This window comes from Geospiza fortis, unplaced genomic scaffold (assembly GCF_000277835.1).
Source record: "Geospiza fortis unplaced genomic scaffold, GeoFor_1.0 scaffold213, whole genome shotgun sequence".
Taxonomy (NCBI): Eukaryota; Metazoa; Chordata; class Aves; order Passeriformes; family Thraupidae; genus Geospiza; species Geospiza fortis.
Genome location: NW_005054399.1, coordinates 2,077,156 through 2,100,537, shown reverse-complemented (window position 1 = coordinate 2,100,537; position 23,382 = coordinate 2,077,156). Strand labels below are relative to the sequence as shown.

The following is a 23,382-nucleotide window of genomic DNA, read 5'->3' as shown; positions in this document are numbered from 1 at the left end:
CATGGCCTCCCCCCTCCTCCCTGAGGCTGTTCTGAGCAGGAGGCTCTGCTTCCCTCTGCCCTCCAAAGGAAAAGGCCCTGGCACAGGGAAACTCTGGCTCTCACAGCCCTGGAGCAGCCTGGTCGAAGGGAAGCTGCTCCTGCCCATGGCAAGGGCTTGGAGCTGGATGGTCTTTAATAAAACCATTCTTTGGATTCCGTGGATCTGCTAAAACCCTCCCAAAGCCTGGCTCCCTGCAAGGTCAGAGCTCCAGGCCCTCATCCCAGCCCATCACCTCTCCTGGCCCTTGATCCCACAGCTCCTGATGGGATTTTGGAGGGGAGGGAGCTTGGCCTGACCTGCAGCTCTCATGTTCCAACAGCACCAACAGCCAGGGCAGGAGCAGCCCCACGCCATCAGCACCCAGCCCTCTCATTAACACCCTGTGCGTTAAAACAGCTAATTAATGCTCTGGTAAGGATGTATTTGTGCATGCTCCTACAATGGGAAAGGCACAGCACTCATTACAGCTGCATCTGCCCGGGCCGGTGATTGTTAATTAACGCACTTCCAGCTCGTTTATCTAATCAGCATAATTGGTTTCAGTTTTGGTCACTGTTTTCCCTCATCAGGTGGGTGAAGAGGGAGGCTCAGGGCTGGCAGGGGGGCTCGGCTGGGCAGGAACTGCTGGGAACACCGGGAACATGGGACAGGGACATCCCCGAGGGAGGGGAGGGGAGGAGAACAGGGCGTCCTCTGCCCCACAGACACACAGACACACAGACAGACACACACACACAGGGCATCCTCTGCTCCACACAGACAGACAGACAGACAGACACACACACAGGGCGTCCTCTGCTCCACAGACACACAGACAGACACACACACAGCTCCCTGCTGAGCCAGGCACTCCCACGCTCAAACCCAAAGGATCTGGGAAAAAGCTGCCCAGGTGGATTTCCAGGAGCCTTTACTCACAGCCCCTAAATCCCCTGGGACTCCAACCTGCTGCACAAAGCTCAGGGGGGCCGGGATAGAAACAACAGCCCAAATTCCTGAGGGAGGGGGCACAGGTGACAGCTGGAGCTCAGGGCACACCTGTGGGACAGCCTGGCTCCCTCCAGGTAAATCCAGCCCCTCCTGGGACAGACAGACACACAGACACACACACAGGGCACCCTCTGCCCCACAGACACACAGACAGACAGACAGACACAGGGCACCCTCTGCCCCACAGACACACAGACAGACAGACACACACAGGGCATCCTCTGCCTCACACACACACAGACAGGCAGGGCAAAGGCCACGCTGGAGACTGCCCAGTGCCCACAGCACGGACCCTGCAGCTCTCCTCACTGATCTCTGCACCCCTCTGGCCCTCTGCCCTGACCCCAGCTCCCCGAGATGCAGGTGCAGTGGGGTGCCGTGGCACAGGACAGCACAGCTGAGGTGGGGACAGCTGCTTCTGGTTGAGAGCCATGCACAGGGCCCTGCACACAGCTCCCAGCCTGGAGCAGCAGTGCGTTTAGTGCAGCCCAGCCCTCCCAGCCCTGCATTTCCCAGGCTCAGATACCCACAGCCCTTTGTACAACAGGCTCAGCACCACCTGCACTGCGACTCTGCCATTACAGAACTGTGCAAGGCCCCCGTGCCACGTTCATTTCCTGCATTTCCTACCTTGCTCCACCGCCTTTTGCCACTAATGAGGCACTTGCTCAAAGCCCAGAGCAGCACAGGGATGTGAGGGTGCATTTGCTCCTGTCCCACAGCAGCCAGGCAGTGCCCTGCGTGTCTGTGTCCTGCACCAGGGCCAGAGACACATTCCACATTCTAAATATTGGGGGGAATTGTTCCCTGGCAGGGTGGGCAGGCCTGGCACAGGTGCCCAGAGCAGCTGGGGCTGCCCCTGGGTCGCCGGCAGTGCCCAAGGCCAGGCTGGACAGGGCTGGGAGCACCTGGGACAGTCAAAGGTCTCCGTGCCCACGAGCTTTGGAGGTGAATTTTAAGGTCCCTTCTGACCCAAACCATTGCAGGACTCGGTGATTCTGTGAAAAATCTGTGTTTTCCACCGGGAGGGACAGACCGGCTTTACAAAGAGAAGGGAAAACCCAGAGTAGGAGAGGAGGAAAGCGCAGAGCTGAAGAGCACTCGGCACACCCTGCGGATTTGTCAGCCCGACAGCGGAGCTGGGCTTGGCCGTGCCCGTGCTGCCGCCTGCAGGCACCGGGCGCCTTCCCGCGGCACAGAGGCTGCTCCGGCCGGCCCGGCTCCCCCAACAAAATAAGAGACAGTAAGTCACTTAAATTTGGTTGCCCGAGCGGCAGGAGCAGGGCGGGCTCACGGCGCTGCCTCGCACCCCGCCGGGCTCAGGGGCTGCTCCATCCCACCTGCATCCCCCTGCCTGCATCCCTCTGCATCTCCCTCATCCCCCCTGCATCCAGTCCCCTGCATCCCTCTCATTCCCCTGCATCTCCCTCATCCCCCTCATCCCTCCTGCATCCCCCTCCATCCTGCACAGAAACCCGCTGGGATTCCTGCAGGCAGCCTGCAAAGGGCATTCCCCACGTGCAATCTGCTCACGGCAGCCTGGCTCTGCCCCCGCCTGCAGCGCTCCCTGGTGTGCCCCTTGTGCCCTCTGTGCCCCCCAGGGTGGGTCCTGCAGGAATTGCTTGGGCTGGGAAATCCCCCTAAGTCCATCCAGTCCAGCCCCTGCTCCAGCACTGCCCAGGCCAGCACTGTCACACGTCCCCAAGTGCCACATCCACGAGGCTTTTAACTCCCTCTGCGAGGAAATCCTTCCAAATATCCACCCTGAGCTGCCCTGGCCCAGCCTGAGGCCGTTCCCTGTGCTCCTGTCCCTGTTCCCTGGAGCAGAGCCCTTTCCCCCCGGCTGTGCCCTCCTGGCAGGAGCTGTGCAGAGCCACAAGGGCCCCTGAGCCTCCTTTGCTCCAGGCTGAGCCCCTTCCCAGCTCCTCAGGGATTCTGCAGCCCCTTCCCAGCTCCTCAGGGATTCTCCAGCCCCTTCCCAGCTCCTCAGGGATTCTGCAGCCCCTTCCCAGCCCCGTTCCCTTCCCTGGCCCCGCTCCAGCCCCTCGCTGTCCCTGTTTGAGAGCCCAGAGCTGCCCCAGGGCTCCAGGAGGTTCCCCAGCAGTGCCAGCTCAGCGCTGGGTGGCTCCATCTCCCCAGGGCTGGGTGCCCACTGTGCTCTGGGGCCATCTGGGCTCCCCAGTGCCCAGCTCTCCCCTCCCAAAGCACTCCCACTCGGCTCTGGAGAGCTCAGCACGCTTCCCTTCCTTTCTGGAAAAGCCAACAGCTGACACGTTTGCACCAACACCTCCAGAACGGGCCAGAAATAACCCAGCCTTTCAAAGCCAGCTGGAGAGATGGAAATCCAGCTGCACAGAACGGGGCTGGGAGCTCCTCCCTGCCCCTGGGGCGGTGGGAACACAGCACCAGGGTGGGATCTGCACCCCACCGGCATCTGATGGAGGCTGGAGGGAACCACGGGCTCGTTAGGGCTGGAAAAGACCTCCAAGATCACTGAGATCTCCAAGATCACTGAATCCAACCTTCAGGAAGGTGCCTGGGAAGCAGGACTTGTGCAAACATAGTTCTGCCTGCTTCACTGAGGCTCTCCTTTAAGGACAAATGCAACAAAAAATAAATTATAAAGTCCTCCACAACTTCTTCCAGTTCCTCATTAACATTTTCAACAACTTGATATTTTTCCTGAGAACACTCCTGGTGGCTCTCCCAGGGGGACAAGCACAGGAACATGGCTCAGTGGTTTGTGAGGTGCTTGTGGGTCACGGGGAAGCGTTATCTCCTGGGAACTCAAAATCCAGGTGGCAAAAGCCTCTAGAGACGGGACAATCCTGTTCCCTGGCACAAACCACACCCTCCCGGGGGTCCTGCAGATGCTGAAATTCTTCATCACTCAAAAACCGCCTGGAAAACTCTGTGCCTGGAAGTGCCATCACACACAGAGCCCTGGAGCTCTGCCAGAGGAGGCTGAAAGCCTTGGCCTGCCTTGCAGGGGCTGCTGGGCACTGGCAGCTGGCACTGGCAGCCCTTGGCACCCCCTGGCAGCACTGACAGCGGGCACTGGCTGCCCCTGACAGGCCATGGCAGCCCCTGGCACCCCTGGCAGCCCCGGCAGCACGTACCTACGACGGTGAGCACGTCCTTGTCGATGTCGGCGCGGATGTAGATGCGGCCCCGGCGCTCCGTGTGGTCGGTCCCGCACAGGCTGGGCACGTTCATCACACAGCGCTTGTGCACGTTCATCATGCAGGCTGGGGGACACAGGGCACACTCAGCACCCTGAGCAGGGCATGGGGACAGCCTGCCCCCCTCCCAAACCGGGCTGGTGTGAGGATTGAACGCAGGGCAGGTGGATCTGCAGGGGCAGCTGGAGATCCAGAGCCTGGGCTCAGGGACAACCCACAGGAACCCCCTGCCAGCAGCTCTGGGCCCTGCCCGACACACCCCAGAGGGCTTTGGGCCCTCACTCAGCTGCTTCAGTTCTGCTGACTCGTTAAAATTCTCTCCCCTCACCCCCGGGGGGCTCAGCTGGAGCCAGCAGGAACCAAAGAGGGGCACTAAAACCTACCCGAGTATCTGTACACCCAGGGAGAGGCACGGAGAGCTATCTATCTATAGAGATCCCTATATCAGTATTTACATTTTCCAGCAGCTCACTTCCCCTTGGCAGGGTTCCCAAGGTTCTAAGGAATAAGCTGTTCCCAGACAGCCAAGCTTCCCCATCCCTGAGCAGGGAGCAGCCGAGCTCGCACATGCTGCGTGTCCCAGTCCCCTTAAATAGGAACACACAGGATTAACTCGGAAAATTACCGATCCATCCCTTCCCTCTGCCGCCAGCCCCCGTGTTCTGCTCCCTGCGCAGCGATTCCCCCGCTGCAGCGCCGGGAGAGCGGCAGCGCCCGGCCACAGCCACAGGGTGTCACTCGGAGCCAGCCACGGAGAGCGGCGAGGCTGCGGGGGATGCGGGGCATGCAGGGCAGGCTGGGGACCGCAGAGTGCTGCGGGGGATGCAGGGCATGCAGGGGAGCACAGGATGCTGCGGGGGATGCGGGGCATGCAGGGCAGGCTGGGGACCGCAGAGTGCTGCGGGGGATGCAGGGCATGCAGGGGAGCACAGGATGCTGCGGGGGATGCGGGGCATGCAGGGCAGGCTGGGGACCGCAGAGTGCTGCGGGGGATGCAGGGCATGCAGGGGAGCACAGGATGCTGCGGGGATGCTGCTATGGGGGTGCTTGTGGAGAGCAGTTTGGGGGATACTGCCACACAGGGGGGTGTGGGGGTGCTGCACAGGGGGATGTGGGGATGCTGCTGCAGAGGGATGGGGGAGCCTCCCCCAGGGCAGTGCCTTGCCCTCCCCTCTCCCTGCAGCAGCCCCGGGCACTGCCCGCACAGGGTGAGGAGGTGCCCGCTGGTGCCCCTCGGGCACTCAGAGCCCTGCAGCTCCACACTGCTGGCACTGGGCACGGGCTCTGGGCTGCAGCCCCGGATCTGGGGCTCTTGAGCCCCCTCCCATCAGTCACTTACTGTCACATTTCATCCCCTGGTGAATGAGCCCGTAGAGCAAGGACCCGCAGTGGTCACAGAAGGTGGGGCTGGAGTACGTGTGGATTTTGAATTTGTGTTTGCTCCGGGGGTCCTGGCAGGAAAACAAAGGACAAGGATTATGAACTTGCATCCCGTGTTGGCAAGGCAGCCCTGCTCTCCCCGTTCCAAGCGCCAGCTGGCTCTGGAGGTGCTGCTAATGTACTTCAGTCAACTGCCACCGGCTCGTGGGGACCTTTCCAGCAGCCACCAGGATCCAGCTTCATTCCTCTTCATCTGTGTTGCCATAACAATGGAAAAGCAATGCGCTGGCTTGGCTGGCGATTCACTGTTTTCCAATAACTCAGCCTTGGCATGGAAAGCACCAGGTGAAGGTGGTGGGTACGGACCAACAGAAGGGCTGGACAGTGCCCAGCTTCCACACAGAGCAGGAAAAGCCACTCGTGATTCCATCTAAATTAAACCTGCCCAGGGAACATCTCCCGTGCTCTGGTGCCAGCCCTCCCCTCACACTCCAGGCATTCAAGCTGCTTAGGGGATACTTTATTATTTTGAGGTTTTTTACAAGCAAGGGCAGATTTTTGCCCAGCAGCAGAGGGTGCAGACCCAGCAGAGCCCAGTTTATCCCTTGTGCAGCCACTGGGCAAACTCGTGGCCTCCAGCAAGGGTCTGCAGGAGTTAGAGCCAAACAAACCCAAATCATGGAATCAAAAACAAACCCAAATCATGGAATCAGAATGGGTTGGGAGGGAACTTAAATCCCACCCAGTGCCACCCCTGCCATGGCAGGGACACCTCCCACTGTCCCAGGTGCTCCCAGCCCTGTCCAGCCTGGCCTGGGGCACTGCCAGGGATCCAGGGGCAGACCCAGCTGCTCTGGGCACCTGTGCCAGAGAAAACTTCCAGAAGAAACAGCTTCTCCACAGGGAGCCAGAGCCAGCACTGAGGCAGAGCAGGGGTTTGGCCTTTCTTGGCGTGTTCTGTGCAAGAGAGGACATGGGACACAATGGTGGGGCTCAGGAGAGTCTGGAGCAGGGGCTGGGCAGGGGGAGCAGCACAGGCCAGGGGAAGGCTCCAGCAGGAGCAGCTTCATTTCAGCTCACGTTAATTGTTTAAGGGTTAGGGATGAGGCTCAGCTCCCAGCTCTGTCATTCGAGCTGAGCAGCTTTTTAATGGCCTGGAAAGCTGCCCAGGCATTAGCAGAGACACCTTTTCAGGGCACTGTGAGCAGAGTAAATAAATAAAGAGCGGAATCAGAAGCGAGATGTAACATCACCACCAATACATTCCATCCCCCTGAAATTAATTTCCCGGCACTGTTGCACTGGAGCCTCCAGCTGCATTAATCACCAGCATTCTGCTCTAGTGCTCAGCACCACAGAGAACCCCAATGGCACCCACGAGGGGGAAACCAACAGAGCTCCCTTTAACGTGGTCTGTGCCGTGCCAGGGATCGGGCACAGGCTTCCGCCAGGGCACTGAAACTGGAAATATCTCACATTTGACCCCGAGGAAGCTGCCTGCAGACACAGCTCCCAGCAGGGAAGGCTGAGGGGACAAGGGGTCACAATCACCCTGTGCTCTGCCAGGTCACAAACCTGCGCTCTGGCCACCCCAAGCAGCCAGTCCTGCCAGTGGCTCTGCAGGTCTGAGAGCCTTTGCTTTCCTCAGACATTTACAGGAGAGCAGAGAATTGAAGCCTGGATTTTAGGCTGGAACAGGAGGTGGGGGGAGTTTCCCCCCATGAAACTCGGGGCAGGCAGCCAGGACTCAACCTTGAGATGGTGTGGAAAGTTCCATCCCAGCCCATGCTGTGATCCTGATTGTCCTGCAGTGTCCTGGGAGAGAGGAGCCCCCTGGCACAGCACAGCACCCCTGCACCGGGCAGACAGGTGGGGCAGGGCACACGGGGGACACGTGCCAGCACATGCCACCCAAGGGATCACCCCTGAGCTGCTGCACTCCCTTCCAGGAACAGAGACTCCTGCTCAGGCAAGCCAGAGCATCAGTCATTCATAAAAAACACCAGCTCTGTGCAGAAGGAGGCAATTCCCACTCCATGAGAAGGATGCTGAATTGCCACCGGCACCCAGAGTTCGAGAAGCCAGAGCTGGAAAAGCAAAGAGTCAGAGCAGAGCTGGGCTCCCCCAAAACAGGGCTGGGCTCCCCAAAGCAGGGCTGGGCTCCCCCAAAGCAGACAGGGCTGGGCTCCCCAAAGCAGGGCTGGGCTCCCCAAAGCAGCCCCCCAGCCCCAAGCAGGGTTTCCCCTCCTGCTCCCAGCCCTGCTCTGAAACCCTCCCAGGCACAGGGGCACAGCCAGAGGCTGTGATGGAGCAGCCAGGGCTGCAGAGGAAGAGAGGGGCTCGTGTCACCTTGGGCAGCGCCTCAGAAAGCGCCAGAACGTGGCAATTGTGGGGCTCATCGCTGAGCAGGGCTGAAGTGGCTGCACAGAGACTATTTTTGTACCACGGAGACAGGACTGACGAGAACACTGCGTATGCAGATGCTGAGACTTAAAACAAGAATGGTTAAAAAGAAGTTTGCCAAGAAAAGAAAAAGGCTCCTCTCCTCCCCCACCAGAGCTGAGCCAGCCTGAGGAACGGGGCAGGAACAGATTTCTGTGGAGCAGAGCTGCAAAATGCCATGAGCAGAGCCCGTGCATGGAGAGGCCCTTCCCTTCCCTTCCCTTCCCGGGCCAGCCCCCCTGCAATATCCCAGCCCTGACTCATTGCATCTGAAGTTTCTCCTGTTTCCTTGTCTAAATAAGAATAAAATCCCTCCCTGTGAAGGGGGGCAGGCCCTGGCACAGGGTGCCCCTGGATCCCTGGCAGGGTCCCAGGCCAGGCTGGATGGGGCTGGGGACAGTGGAAAGTGACAGTGGAAGGTGACAGTGCCACCGTTCTCACAGAGCCCTGGAGCTCCAAATCTCCTGCAGCAGAGCCTCAGGAAGGGGCAGCTGGACCCACATCGACAGCCAGGGGTGTTTGAAACCTCTGCACCCACGTTTGCTGCATTTGACAGAACACAGAGCCTTGCCTTCAGGATTAGGGGCTGCTGCCCTCCCCGTCTCATTGCAAAGAAAGCTTTAAATTATCTCTGCTGAAGAAGAATTAGCACAGTTCATGGGAAGAGACCATTTTAAAGTGAATTTCATAGTGATTTAAACAGCATAACAGCAAATACAACACAGCCACAGCTTACTGCCTGCGCTCAGCAAACCCTGGCAGGGACATAAACCCAAAACCTCCCGTTTGATGCCCACATCTCCCATGTGGAGAATCCCCTGGGTGTGCAGGGAACAGCTCCCAGCAGACAGAAGTGGTCTGGCTTGCCTTGCAGGGGAAGCACGGATGGCAGGGGGCTGGGGCAGGCGAGGGCACAGGCCCCACCATCCCCTCTGGGCAGGGCTCCCAGAGCCTGCCCAGCCCCAGGCCAGCGAGGGAAGGGCTGCTCAGGCCCTGGGCTGAGGCCACGGCAGCCTGGCAGGAGGAACAGGGGCTCCGTGGGGCTGGGCCAGCAGCAGAAGGCGCTGGGAGGGAGCAAGGCTGAGACATCTTCATCCCACGGGAGCTGCCAGCGGCAGCAGGCGCCTGCTCCAGGGGCAGATGGCACAGCAGAGGGCCGGAGGAGTTAATTAGCAGGACAACAGAAAGCAGCAAGGCGCAGGGAGGCTGTGAGGATTTGCCAAAATGCTGGCCAGGGCAGCCCAGAAGGACAGGAGCTGGGAGCTGGGATCCAGAATGACAGGAGCTGGGATCCAAAGGAGCTGGGAGCAGGGATCCAAAGGAGCTGGGAGCAGGGATCCAAGGGAGCTGGGAGCAGGGATCCAAAGGAGCTGGGAGCAGGGATCCAAGGGAGCTGGGAGCAGGGATCCAAAGGAGAGGTGGGAGCAGGGAGCAGAAGGACAGGAGCTGGGAGCAGGGATCCAAAGGACAGGAGCTGGGAGCAGGGAGCAGGGATTGGGGTCCTGTGCTCAGGGACAGCACTGGTGTGAGAGAGGGCCTGGGGGCACAGCTTGGGGGAGCCCTTTCCATGGAGAAATCCCTCCTGGAATCCTCCCTGAGCTCCTCTCCCCAAGCCACAATTGGGGACAATTTACACACAAAACTGAAATGTAGCTACACTGGCCCCTTACCTTCCCAGAGCAACTCTGATGTTTATTAACACATCCTGATTAGATAACCTTTAGCAGGATCATGCAAAGAAGGTCATTTTAATGATTATTTTCTCTACAATTTAAATAATTATGCATTCTACTAATAGCTCCAGCTATAATTAGGTTTGCCAACTGGAATGCATTACCCAGGCTGACTCTGGGTCCTGGGGCCCTCGCTGTGGTCAGTCACGCACAGGGAGGGGGCTGGGGGCTCTCAGCCCCTCCTCAGCAGCTCTCCCTCCTCCAGGAGGGACCCCGGGCACGCAGGACACCAGTGAGGAGCCCAAGGCCTGCCCTGCCTGCAGAGCTGTGCAGCACAAACACGGCCCCGTGTCTGCAGCACCGCTGGTTCCAGCCACTGCTTCACTCCCTGCTGCAAGAAGCAATTAATCTTTCATTTTTTTTCCTGCTTGGAGACACTAGCATGTGTAATTAGTGCTCTCTCCCAGATGGAAGCTCCTGCTCGGCAGCCTTGCCAAGGTTAAACACACAGCCACACTCCCACTCTGCTCGAGGAGGCTCAAACACAGCCAGATCAAACAGAAACAGCCCCAAGTGGGAGCACAGACAGGGACTCTGACATTTCCCTGTCTCCAGGGCTCTGCTCTGCTCCCCCCAGGCTCTCTGTGCACACACCAACCTCCATCCCCTCCTGAGCTTCCAGGGCACAGCTCCAGGCCAGTAATTAGAATTACCCAGCTGCTAAACTGGAAACTTTCGTGCGGACCACAAGCACTGCACAGGTACAAAATGGTTTTCTCCTCAATTCTCCAGCACTATGAAGACACAGAGCTCAAGGAGCGAAGTTAGAAGATATTTTGCTTTAGACACATTTTTATCCTTGGCTCCAGGTCTAGGCCATGGGGAAGAGCAGCTCTGGGCTGGCAGCAAAGCCCCAGCCAGGCTGCAGCATCCCTGCCCTGCTCAGCAGAACCACTGTGAGGTTTGACACCTGCAATAAAATAATCTCCTTTCTGTGGGGCTCACTGCAGATTCATACTCATGAAGATTTACCAATAACCACCCCAGTGAGCAGCAGAGCCTGATGGCACCAGGTCTGCCCCCAGTGCAGGTGGCTCTGGATCCTCACTGTGGGAAGCAGCTCTTCCTCTCCTGCTTCAAAGCTCCTTCAGGATTATATGATCATATAATTACAAATATGATATATTATGAATATAATGATGCTGCTGGAAGAGCAAGACTGGCAGTGCAGCAGGAGGGAAGCTTGCCCTGCCTGCATCTCCCAGTGACACCCTCTGGCAGAGGGGCAGGGACAGACCTGAGGGGCTCTGGCCGCCTTTGCTGAAGAGAGAAAAGGAAAAGGAAAAGGAAAAGGGAAAGGACAAAAGAAGCAATAAAAGGGCCATTTTCTCCCTGCCTTAGTCCCAAGAACTGCATTCCATCTTTGTTCTCAGAAGTGATGTATTAGAAGACTTAAGGAGCAGTGCTGGGCAGCTGAAAAGGACCTGGCGCCCGTGCCACAGTGCCACGGCTGCCCCAGGGACAGCAGCGAGTGGCACGGAGGGGACCCGGGGCCTTTAGAGCAGCCCAGGCCCAGCCGCAGCCCTCGCTCCGGGCAGGCAGCCCCCCTGCCCACGCCCCCCAGCACTGCCTGTCCCTGGCACCAGGTGTCCCCAGGGGCTCCTGTCCCCGGCTGGGTGACAGCAGGGCCACCCTGCGCCCCTCCTGGCCTGGTGGCACTGGTGCAGGGAGGGCCGTGGGTGCCCCTGGGGAGGTGCACACACAGCAGGGCTCAGGAGGGGCAGTGGAGCCTCCACCTCCCGCAGCCTGCTACGCCGCCTGCTCCCACCGCTTCTATTTTTAAGGGTGAGAGCTGTGGTGCTCTGTCGTTTCCCCAATTCGAGCTCCTCTCCCCCAGCAGTTCCCCAAATTAGCCAGTTTCCACGGAAAAACCCAGAACCTGCCAGACAGACCTGAGTGCTGCTGGCACAGTGGGCTCCCAGCTCCGCTGCCCCCAAGCCAGGGGATCCACAGGGAGAGAAATCCTGGGGGAAACCAGGCTGGGACTCAGCTGGCAGGGCTGGGGGGTTTGTGACACAAGGGAGAGAAGGACATCGGGGCAGGGCTGCAGGCTCAGCCCCAAAGGGAAATCTCTGCCTCCCCATGTTCCCTCTGCTCTGCTGAGCACAAGTTCCTGCGTGGTTTGAGTGTTTAAAGTATCCAGAAACCCGTGAGAGTCCCCACAACTACAGAATCCCAGTGTCTGAAGGGCTTTAAAGGCCATTTGGATGTGGCATGGGGGAGGTGGGGCAGTGGCGGCCTTGGACGTGCTGGGGAATGGTTGGACTTGATGATTCTTGGAGGCTTTTCCAACCTACACCATCCCATAAACTGAGAAACAGCAACCCTGGGGTGCCCTCAGCCCAGGGAGCTGCAGGAGCACCTTCTGTGTGTGCTGGGCAGCCCAGGGAGTGGAGCAGCATCTCCTGCAGGTGCTGCCAGCCCAGGGAATGGAGCAGCATCTCCTGCAGGTGCTGCCAGCCCAGCAAGCCCAGCCCAGCCCAGGACCTGTACTTACATCCGAGGCAGGGCCCTTGTCAGCCCCGGGGCAGGAGAAGGTGACGAATTCATGGCACCTCTTGTGCACCACGAAGCAGCAAACTGCAAAGAGAGCACAGGGACAGGGTCAGGGCATGGCACCATGGCAGCCAAGAGGCACCAAAACAAACCACAGCCATGTGAGAGCCAAGAGGCACCAAAACAAACCACAGCCACGCGGATTTCTGAGCAGTTCCAGGAGGGTTTTCAAGCAAACCCCTGGCAGGTTTTGAAACCTTATGGAATATCCCCAGGCCTTTTGGTAAAACAGCAGAACCAAGTGTCGGGTGCACGTCAGAGGAGGGCTGAGAACAATTCTGTTCCCTGAGCTCATTGTCACCCGTGGCACACGCTCTGAGGTCACTGCTGGGAATAAAAAGAGGGAGAATCTGGCACTGGCAGGATCTGAGCTGAAAAGTGCATGTGGCCAAAAATGGAAGATTGTACCCAAGGGAACAGGTGGGCAATCTTCCTCCCACAGCTCTGCTTCTCTCCAGCATCTCCCCAGCCTCCGTTTGCCAGACCAGAAGACACGCACGCCTTCCTCCCCTCACACACGTCAGTGCCAGCCTTGCCCTTTGGGAGAGGGAAACCAATCCCCACTGCCACTGCCCGGGCTCCCAGGAGAAGAATCCAGAGCTAAACCCCATCCCCACAACCACCAAACCCTTTCAGCATGTGCCCTCCTGAAGCTGCCAGCGCTGTCTCTGCAGTTTGTGCAGCCAAGGCTCTGTATTTCAAGGCTGGATTGTCCCCCAAATGCCAAACAAGCACCTCACCTTTGGTGACAGACCCTAGAGAATCATTTGTCACTGTAGGTAACCCCAGCTGATGGCCCAGACCCTCCTTAAGGGTCTCAGCCCCTCTGGCCCTGCAGCTGGAGGTGGCAGCACTGCTGGGCTGGGCAGCAGAGGCAGCAGCTCACAGCCACGTCACCTGTGTCACCTGCCTGCTGCCAGGGCTGGCCTGGCCACCCACGGTCTGCATCCAGCCCCAGGGAGGCTCAGCCCTGAGCATCCCTGCCATGGCTGCCCCACAGGATGAGACCTCAGCCCCAGGGCCCAAAGGGAGCCCAGGGAACCAGCCCTGGTTCAGAGGGGAGCACCCATCCCTGCCATCCCTGTCCCTCACAATGACACAGCTCCAGGGCCCAAAGGGAGCCCAGGGAACAAACCCTGGTTGAGAGGGGAGCACCCATCCCTGCCATGGCTGCCCCACAGGATGAGACCTCAGCCCCAGGGCCCAAAGGGAGCCCAGGGAACCAGCCCTGGTTTGTTCTGAGGCCAGCATCCTTGCCCTGTCTGTCCCACACAATGACACAGCTCCAGGGCCCAAAGGGAGCCCAGGGAACCAGCCCTGGTTCTGAGGGCAGCCCAGGCACCACGCTCTGCCTGCCCCAGGGCTCTCCCATCTACCACATCCTTTCCCAGAGCTGCAGTTACACTGAATAAAAGCCTCTGCAGGATGAGAAGCAGGGACTGAGCTTTGGAGACAGAGCACAGGAACCAAACTGAGCTGGGCAAGAACAGAGCAGGCTCCAGCTGCAGCAACATGGGGTTTTTCCTAAGGAACAAGGAAAAGGCAAGTGACATCAGCCATGAACCTCACAATCCTCTCTTTGTGCCCTGCCACATCCAGCTGTAAATTCATTTTCCTTTTCACATTTTCCATTGTGAACAAAAACAAACCCAGAAGGTTTTAGAGGCAGAACAGCTGCCAAGAGCTCTCTCCTCGCAGGACCTCTCACTTGCTTTTCTGAGTCAAACAAACAAACATTTTCTTGAAAGCGTTGCTCACCATTTCTGTCATTTGTATATGGAGACAGAAGCCTCTGGGAAGCAGGAAGGAAGGAATTAGGACTCTATTAGCAGGGATTTCTCCTGAAGTGTGTGTACAAGCTCAGAGAGCTCCGTGACACCCCGAGCATGGGCTCTGCTGGGCTGGGCTCTGCTGGGAGCCCCCAGTGCAGCTGGGGCCATTCCAGCCCTGCAGGGAAACCAGAGGCCACCAGGCTGGACCTGCCATGGAATGCTCTGGGTGGGAAGGGACCTCAAAGGCCATGGCAGTGTCCCAGGCCAGGCTGGACAGGGCTTGGGACAGTGGGACGTGTCCCTGCCATGGCAGGGGTGGCACTGGGTGGGCTTTGAGGGCCCTTCCCACCCAAAGCATTCCAGGATTCTGTGATTGTAACCTGTGCAAGGGTAATTCACTGGAAGCTGGGCGAGCAGAGCACCTCCCTGCACGTGCAGGGCAAGGCAGAGCTCTGTGCCCCAGCAGCACTGGGGGCTCCACAGGCCTTGGCAGCTCCACTGGAACCCTGCCCAGGGCCCAGGTGAGTGCTCCTGCCATGCACAAGGGAAACAGGGTGAGTCAGGAGCAGGATCTCAGGGCACCAATCCTGTCCCAGCTCCCAGGACCTGCCCAGTGGGTGTGAGGAGGCTGCAGAGATCTCCCCACCCGTGTCCTCCTGCTGCCATCACACTCCAGCAGCTTCAGCCCATGTCTTTGTCAGCTTAGAAACCCCAGCACGAGCAGCAGCTTTCCCAGGTCGCTAATTAGACAGTTAATTTGTAAATCTTATTATTTGGGTAATAAAGTTATCAAATCCCACTGGCTGGCTACAAACATCCCGAGCCGTTTGTACACAACGAGAATGAAAGATTGACCTTTCCCATTCCTTACTGCATAGCACAGGAGGGTTTCCTGGCCCTGAACTCTCCTTCAGGGCCAGCTCCACTGCAGGGCTCTGGGGAGACATCCCTGTCCTGGGAGGAGGGCAGGACACAAACCCTGAGCCCAGAACTCTGCACAGCCTCAGGAGATTTGCTGGGATGCACATTTTCCACTGCAGCCCCAGCACAGCGTCTCAGCCCTGAAAATATTTGCACCAAAACATCAGGGCAAGATGACACACCTCTGTTCCCTGGGATCCTGACACAGTCCTGCGAGGAAGGATCTCCTGGAAGGCTGGGTTTGACAGCTAAGAAACCACAACAGCAGCAGGGCATTCTCAAACCCTAGGAAACGTCTTATTGTGGAGGATGAAAAGAGAGAAAATGCTAGAAAATGCTAACACAGTATTGCTTAAATATATATATATACACACACACACACAGAGAAAGGCGTCTTGGCTTAAACCACTGCTCACAAACCCTCCACAAAAACCATCAAGCATTTCCCTGCTGATTTCCTACTGATTCCAGGAGCTGCCAATCAGAGGAACCACACCAAAACGTGTTCCAGGCGTTTGAAGGCTGCAGAACACACGTCTGGCTGCAGCTGCAGCTCCAGCAGGGCAGGGCTGGCCCTGGGAAGGGAGCAGCAGAGCTGCCCCAGCTGCAGCTGCCCAGGGCCAGGGGTGTCCCTGGGGTGCGGGGGCCAGGCCGTGCAGGGATGCAGGGAGGCAGGGATGCAGAGGCCAGGCTGTGCAGGGATGCAGGGATGCAGAGGCCAGGCTGTGCAGGGATGCAGGGATGCAGAGGCCAGGCTGTGCAGGGATGCAGGGATGCAGAGGCCAGGCTGTGCAGGGATGCAGGGATGCAGAGGCCAGGCTGTGCAGGGATGCAGGGATGCAGAGGCCAGGCTGTGCAGGGATGCAGGGATGCAGAGGCCAGGCTGTGCAGGGATGCAGGGATGCAGAGGCCAGGCTGTGCAGGGATGCAGGGATGCAGAGGCCAGGCTGTGCAGGGATGCAGGGATGCAGAGGCCAGGCTGTGCAGGGATGCAGGGATGCAGAGGCCAGGCTGTGCAGGGATGCAGGGATGCAGGCTGTGCAGGGATGCTGGGGCCACGCTGTGGAGGGATGCAGCCCTGAGCAGCAGCTGCTGCATGCCTTAGAACCCTGCTGCCAATTCCTGCACCAGCTGCAGCTGAAGGAGCAGCAGTGCCAGCCCAGGCTGCACATGGTCCTTGCTCCTGCAGGACGTTCCCTCCTCTCCTGTTTCCGCCCTGTGAACAGGCTCAGGAGCGTTCCCTGCCACCCCTCACCTCGCACACTCCCTCTCCCCTCACACTTTGCCCAAAGATTTGCCCTCAGAATACAAAACCCCTCCTAGGCTGGGGTTTGTGCCCAGGACAAGCCCTAAGAGCTCTTTGTCTGAGCTCCAAGCTGCTCACACAGGCACCAGGCCACCCTGGGAGCCAGCCCAGCACGGGCACAGGTATCCCAGCAATGGGAAAGGCTCAAAGCAGAGCTTCCCTGGCAAACCCCTGAGGCTGCTGAGCCCATCCTGAAGGGCACAAACCCCATGGCAGCCCTGGCACACAGGGGAGGAGCAGGGTGACAAAAGCCCTGGCACACAGGGGAGGAGCAGGGTGACAAATGCCCTGGCACACAGGGGAGGAGCAGGGTGACAAATGCCCCGGTGCCCTGCTGGCTCCCAGCTGGCACAGGAGGGGGATTGGCCCCATCTCCCACATGGAATACCCTCATCTGCAGAGGGCACCCAGCCCTGCCAAGCAGCTCCCTGCAGGGGTGAGCCCTGCCTTGCTCCAGCTCCATTTGGTGCTCTAATTGCATTGCATGAACGCCTTGTCCCAATGTTCTGGAGAAGGGAATCATCAATTTCCCCCAGTGCTTTGCTGAATGAATAATTCAGGGCCGTCACCTCTGGTGGCTCCTGAGCCCAGCCCTTCCCAGAACACACATCCCCAGCAAAGGGAAGCCTCTGTTCCTCTCCTCGGGCCAGGGAGAGCTCTGGAAGCACCGGGATCAGCCGCGGATACAGCATGTCAAGTGAGGGAGACAGATGGAGAGTTAACAGAGACAGAAGAAGGTTCAAGCAAGATTCATCTGAAAATCAAAGCCAGGGAGGAGTTCAAGCATCCCCAGGGAGCTGCTGGAGCTTTGGCAGATGGCTCCAATACCAGGGAAGCTCAGAGATTATTTCGAGCACATCTCAGTGTGTGGCTGCTCCCTTCCAACCTGTGGATATTCTCATTTGGATAACGACTCCTCTTCCCAAGGAACAACAGCTTTAGGAAACAGCTTGGAATTCAGATTAGCAAAACTGAAGGAAACAAAATAACACCAAAAAAAAGAGAGAAAAGGACTTTTTAGGGGAGCTTTGTGCTGCTCCACCTACGCCGGGCAAACCCCCGGGGTCAGAGGCACCACCCGGCCCCGGTGAGGCACCAAAATGTGCCCCAGGCAGAGCTGCCCACGGCTTTCCTTTCCATGCTAAAAAATCACACTCACGACATCAAACAGAGGCAGTGAAGCATGGTAATCATCAAATAAGGGGAGAGAAGGGCTCCAGGAGGGGAAGTCCTGAATTTCTGACAGCGCTTTACAGCTTTTAATCACTTAGAGCACACAGAGAGAGAAGCTGAGCTAAAATTTGTGCTCTTTGGATTTAATCCCCAGCTTTGGTTAAAAGCTTTCTGGGGTTCTTACAGCACAGCAATCGTCAGCTCCTCAGACCTGAGCTGTTTTCCCACTGTCAGCTCCAGTGAAATCCCAGCTGTGATCCTCGGGGATCTCTGGGCAGCACCAGGAACAGCTCCAGGGCTGGTGGGGGGCATGGGGCCGGTCCGGGATCGTGTACCGGGTGCTCCTTGGTGGGGGACAAAGGCAGGGATGTCACCAGGGGCCCGGGGGTGTCACCATCAACGCCAAGCTGCAGCAGAGCTGGGCAACAGTGGCACCTGCAGCTTCTGGGGTAAGCCCTGGCCAGCAGAGCTGCTGTGAATCCAGCGTTCCCAGCGTTCCCAACACCAGCCCAGCACCGGGCAGGAGGAGCAGGAAGGCTGCTGTGCCTCTGCTTCCCAAAGGGAACCCTTTACCTCCCCTCCTTTTTCACTGGAAGGGGCTGAGTATTTTGGGCCCAGCCACGTGCTTTCAGAAGGACTTCATGAACAAAACACCCCGAGCCGCCTGCAGTTTTCCATGAAATACCAGAATGAAGTGACAACATCCTCTGCATGACAATGAACGCGCTGGAGCCAGCGGGATGAGCGGCATCAATCATCCCCGGCAGGGGAACGGGAGTGGGTGGGACGGGACCATGGCAGCGGCAGAGCCGGGATGGGGAGAGATCATCCTCAGTGTGCAGAGAGATCTTCATCGTGCACAGAGAGACCCTCAACCTGCACAGAGAGATCCTCAGCCTGCACACAGAGACCCTCAACCTGCACAGAGATCCTCACTATGCACAGAGAGACCCTCACTATGCACAGAGAGACCCTCACTATGCACAGAGAGATCCTCACTATGCACAGAGAGGTCCTCACTATGCACAGAGAGACCCTCAACCTGCACAGAGAGACCCTCACTATGCACAGAGAGATCCTCAGCCTGCACACAGAGACCTTCAACCTGCACACAGAGACCCTCACTATGCACAGAGAGATCCTCAACCTGCACAGAGAGACCTGGCCCTGCACAGAGACCGACCCTCACCCTGCGCACAGAGAGATCCTCAGCCTGCAGCAGCCAGAGCCACTGCAGGGACAGGGACAGGCTGCAGGGCACAGGGGCTGGCCCAGGTTCGGTGGCTCCTGCTGGCACAGGAACCTGTGCCACGTTTGGCTGTGGCTCCTCCGCCCAGGGCGTGGCACAAGTCCAGCTCCTGCTTCCTCTCCAAATTGTTTGGGTCCAAAAAAGCTGCTTGGGAGCAGCAGGCAGAGCATCCCAGCATGCACAGGCAGCCTGGGGGAACAGCTCTTGGCCTGCCCTGTGCCTGTCCCTGTTGGTATCTTATTGCAAAAGCCCCATACCTTGTCAGTGATTTCTCATGGGCAGCTCTTCACAGCACTGACTCCTTCTTCTTCCCTGCACAACCAACATACTCCAACCCATCTCCTCACCCAGCCAACCCACTCTTCTATAGCACTCATCATTATTAAGCACAGCTGTAACTTGTTAAAAACAAGCCTGTTCCTAATCTTTAGTAATTAGTACAACTGCAACTCCTCAAGTGTGAAACCACCCTCTGCACTATTTCCTTACATTCTATCCCTGCACATGTCCCCAGACCCTGCAGTGCCCGGCCCAGTCCCAGCACAGGGAGCCATGGAGAGAGCACCAGCACTCAGAGGGGCTGTGCAGGGCGGGGGTGGCCCCAGGGCATGCAGGCACCACTCACCCACTCCCGAACCCTCCAGGCCTGTGCCCCCAGCACAGAGGCAGGGCTGGGGCAGCTCCAGGCCAGGAGCAGGCGCTGTTCCCCTGCAGGCTCCTCTGTCCCTGCCCGGGGCAGCTCAGCTCCCACCCCACAGGAGCCCTGCAGGAACAGGAGGGGAAGGAGCTTGCCCCAGTCCCTCACCACAGCCAGCTCACACTGCAGCAGCAGCACTATCAGGGAGGATTTCGAGCTGGAGTTTGGTTCTTTCCATGCTACCAATCCCTCTAACTCGTTCCTAAAAGCCTGGCTTACGAGCCCTGTGATCCGAGGGGTCGGCAGGGTGAGAGGGACACGCTGGGCTGGAGGGGACAGCCCCACACCTGGGGCCAGCACGGCCAGGGCAGGCAGGGACACTGGAGATGGGGCAGGAGGAGCAGCCAGGGGCTGGCCAAGGTCAGGCAGAGGCGAAGGCCCTGAGATGCAGAACTGATGGACAGGCTGGGTTTGTACCTCACACAAGTGGGGACAGGCAGCAAGGACAGCCTGTCCCCAGGGGCTGGGCTCTGCTCCCTGGGGACAGCCCTGAGGACATCCCTGGTGCCTGCAGCCAGCTCCACTCACCCACAGCCACACGCCAGCCGGGGGACCAGCCCCAGCCCACCACGACACCCTCAGCTCCTGCAGCAGCCAGAGATGGAAAATAAGCACCGAGTGATTAATCAAAGCCCCGAGGGAGCAGATTAAACGGTCCTGGCAATTAGTTCTGGGTTTCTTAGGAAGGCATTGGAAGCCAGTGGAAAGCTGCTGCAGTCCCTGAGGATGAGCACCGAGCCCTCCTAAAACCCTGCACCAGTTACACAACTGTGGCGATGTGTTAAATTACAGATGGTCTCAATTAAAAGTGCAGAGATGGAAAGGAGGCTCGGAAAAAAAAAAAAAAAAAAAAACAAAAACTCCACATGAGAAGAAAGAGAAGATCATTAAAAACTTGGCAGCCTACTTTGACTCTGGTGACCTGGTAATTTAATATTGTAATTGAAACTGCGGGTCAGGCTCCTGCGAGGAGGGAGAAGGATGGGAAGGGATCCCAGCAGGATCAGTGCTGCCCAGAGCACAGGGCAGGCATTAGGAGAGGGCAGTCCCAGCACAGATAACCCCAGCAGCCCAGCTGGGCTCCCACAGCTCCCAGCCCCAGCCAATGCCTGCTTTGAAGCCATCCCTTTGTGTCACAGCCTATTAATCCTGTTCCAGGCAGATAAAAACCCAGTCCTCAAAGTGCTAATAACGCGACTCAGTTAAAGCTGGATTTTGTAGCTTATCTCCAAGACAGAGAGGGGAACTTCACTCACATCTTCTTCCTTGCATCCTCCCCCCTCCATCCCCCTTAATTTTGGATATTCTGAGCACTGTCTTATTTCCAAAAGCAGAGCCCAAGTGGCACTGCCCAGGGGCACTGCCCGCACCTCCAAACAGGCCAGGAGGTGCAGGGACATCGGGTTGGTGAAGTCTTTGAGCACTCAGAGGGTCCCAGTTCCAGCTGTGCCTGCAGCTGGTGCCCGCCCAGCTGTCCCAGCACTGGTGCCACTGGTGCCACTGGCCAGAGCCAGAGCGAACATCCACAGAGGTGGCTCCAGCCTGGGCACGGGGACACCCTGCAAGGTGAGGGCTTAGGGAGCCCTTCCAAAGGGGCTCTGCCAGGGCCCTCACTTCCCTCCAGAGGGTGACCAGTGAGCCACGCGCTGGGCTCCAGCACCAGCCCCCAAATGTGAACCATTTCAGCTCTCTGAACAAAACCCCATCAGGAGGAGAGCGTGAGCCCAGAGTTACTGCACAGCAAGGGCTGCGAGCAATTTCTGCACTGCTAAGGAGCACGGGCTGCAATCCTGCTCCCCTCTGCATGTCCAAAAAAAACCACTACACTGCATGGTCCCTTTGCTTTCCAGGAAGTGCAGAAAACAAAAATAATCATGAACACAACAGAAACATATTTCTTTGTGTCCGATATGAAGAGTAATGACTTCCCTGCTGCTGCCTCAGGCTTATTTTCAGCTGGCAGCATCTTAGGAGGGCTTGTTCTCCACACACCAAACAATGTTTGAAGGGTTTCTTGAACACCCAGGAACGTGAACAGCTCGATCCAACTACAAGTGAAGGCATCAATTAGCCAGGGCCCCACTAAGGTGAAGCTGCCTCCAGTGGGGTTTTATTTGGTGTTGCAGTTGTGTGGCTGTGCACAGCCCTGGCTTCCCAACACCAAGCGCTGACTGAACCCTCTGTGGCCACAGCACTTCCCTGGGGCTGTGACCAGCACAGGAACCCCTGGCACCAACTTGGGCTTTCAAAGATTCCTGCTAGTGCAAACGTGCCCTGGCAGCACTTTGGGCACCAACAGCTCCTGCCACGCCACAGCTCCTGCGCACACCACCGAGCAAAGGGCCCTCAGACCATCTCAGGATGCTTCTCTGTCCCTCTCTGTGCCGCTGTTGGATGTGTTACTGCAGCCCCTCCCTGCTGCTGCACGGCACAGCCTCAGCCCCAGGCTGGGACACAGGGCAGGGCTCCCTTGGCCCGGGGGAGTCCCCTGTGAGAGCAGCTGAGGGGGGCTCTGGGGGGCCACAGGGGCTGGGGACTGCAGCCCAGCACCCCCCACTCTGCTGCCAGCCCCAGCAGTGCTATCACAGCAGCTCCATCTGCTCGGGCAGTGCTGACTCACAGCCCCCACGCTCTGCACCCTCCCACAGCACCCAGAGCCACCCCGTGGGCCACAGACTCAGCCAGGAGCTGCTCCATGGGCACTGGGGCTGCTTTAAAATAGAGGAGAAATAAAACCAAGCAGTATTTGTTCCTTGGTGTCTGTGCTTTAAAGCGCTCCCGGCTGCCACAGCGGGAGGATCAAACACCCCAGGCTGCCACAGGCAGGGGAGGGATGTTCTCCACCAGCAGCTCTCACCAAAGGGCCTCCCCAGAAAGCCACCAGCAGCTCCCACCCCCCAGCAGAGGGTGTCCAAAGAAACACCCATCGGGCAGCACCAGCAGCCAGCAGGTGCCCAGGGAAGCAGCAGCGGCCTGGGGCAAAGGGATGGGCCCAGCCCCTGAGCACATCCCCGGATCCAGCCCCTGGGCAGCATCCCTGGATCCCTGAGCACATCCCTGGATCCCTGAGCACATCCCAGGATCCCTGAGCACATCCCTGGATCCCTGAGCACATCCCGGGATCCCCGAGCACATCCCAGGATCCCTGAGCACATCCCTGGATCCCTGAGCACATCCCGGGATCCCCGAGCACATCCCCGGACCCCTGAGCACATCCCTGGATCCCTGAGCACATCCCGGGATCCCCGAGCACATCCCAGGATCCCTGAGCACATCCCTGGATCCCCGAGCACATCCCGGGATCCCCAAGCACATCCCGGGATCCCTGAGCACATCCCAGGATCCAGCCCCCCAGCAGCATCCCAGGATCCCTGAGCAGCATCCTGGCACCATTTTCAGGAAAAATTTGCTATTTTGGAAACGCATTGCCTGTGCCAGGTGCTCTGTTCACCCCTTCACCCAGCCTGACCCTCCAGCCCTTGTGCCAGTGTCAGGAAAAGGAGCCAGGGGGGATCCCAGGAATTACCAGGGACCCCCAAGAGCCCCTTCCCTGCCAGCCTCCAACCAGCTGCTCAGCCCTCAGGTGAGATCCTCCCAGAAGCACCACACTGGAAATCCTGCACACACTCGCCTAATTGCCACAGAAACGGGGAAGGAGAGCATCCCAAGCCCTGCTGAAGTCACAGCCTACCCACTGCTCCCTGCTGCAGCTCCAGGCCCAGTCTGTGCTGTGAGGAAACTCCCACGGGATTTGTCCTGGGACAGCCGATCCCTGCAGCGCTGCCTCCCACCAGAGACAGGGAGAGGCTGAGGAGGAGAGCAGGACAGACAGCACAGGAAAATCTCAATGGGCTGCAAAACTTCCAGGCCACGGAAAAAAATGTTTGATAAGCACGGCCCTTTAAGCATGAGAACAAAGAGCAGAGCTGGGGAGCAAGG

The 23,382-nt window shown here is 58.4% G+C and overlaps 1 protein-coding gene across 1 annotated transcript in view; it reads right to left on the bottom strand.

Moving 5' to 3' along the window:
- Positions 1-23,382, bottom strand: part of PRKCB (protein kinase C beta) — a 96,988-nt gene that overhangs the window by 38,083 nt on the left and 35,523 nt on the right. The window contains exons 2-4 of the mRNA XM_014309055.1: positions 12,267-12,349; positions 5,554-5,665; positions 4,152-4,280 (exon numbers count right to left, since the gene is read on the bottom strand). Of these exons, the coding sequence (XP_014164530.1) occupies positions 4,152-4,280; positions 5,554-5,665; positions 12,267-12,349 (324 nt within the window). The remainder of the gene's footprint in view (positions 1-4,151; positions 4,281-5,553; positions 5,666-12,266; positions 12,350-23,382) is intronic.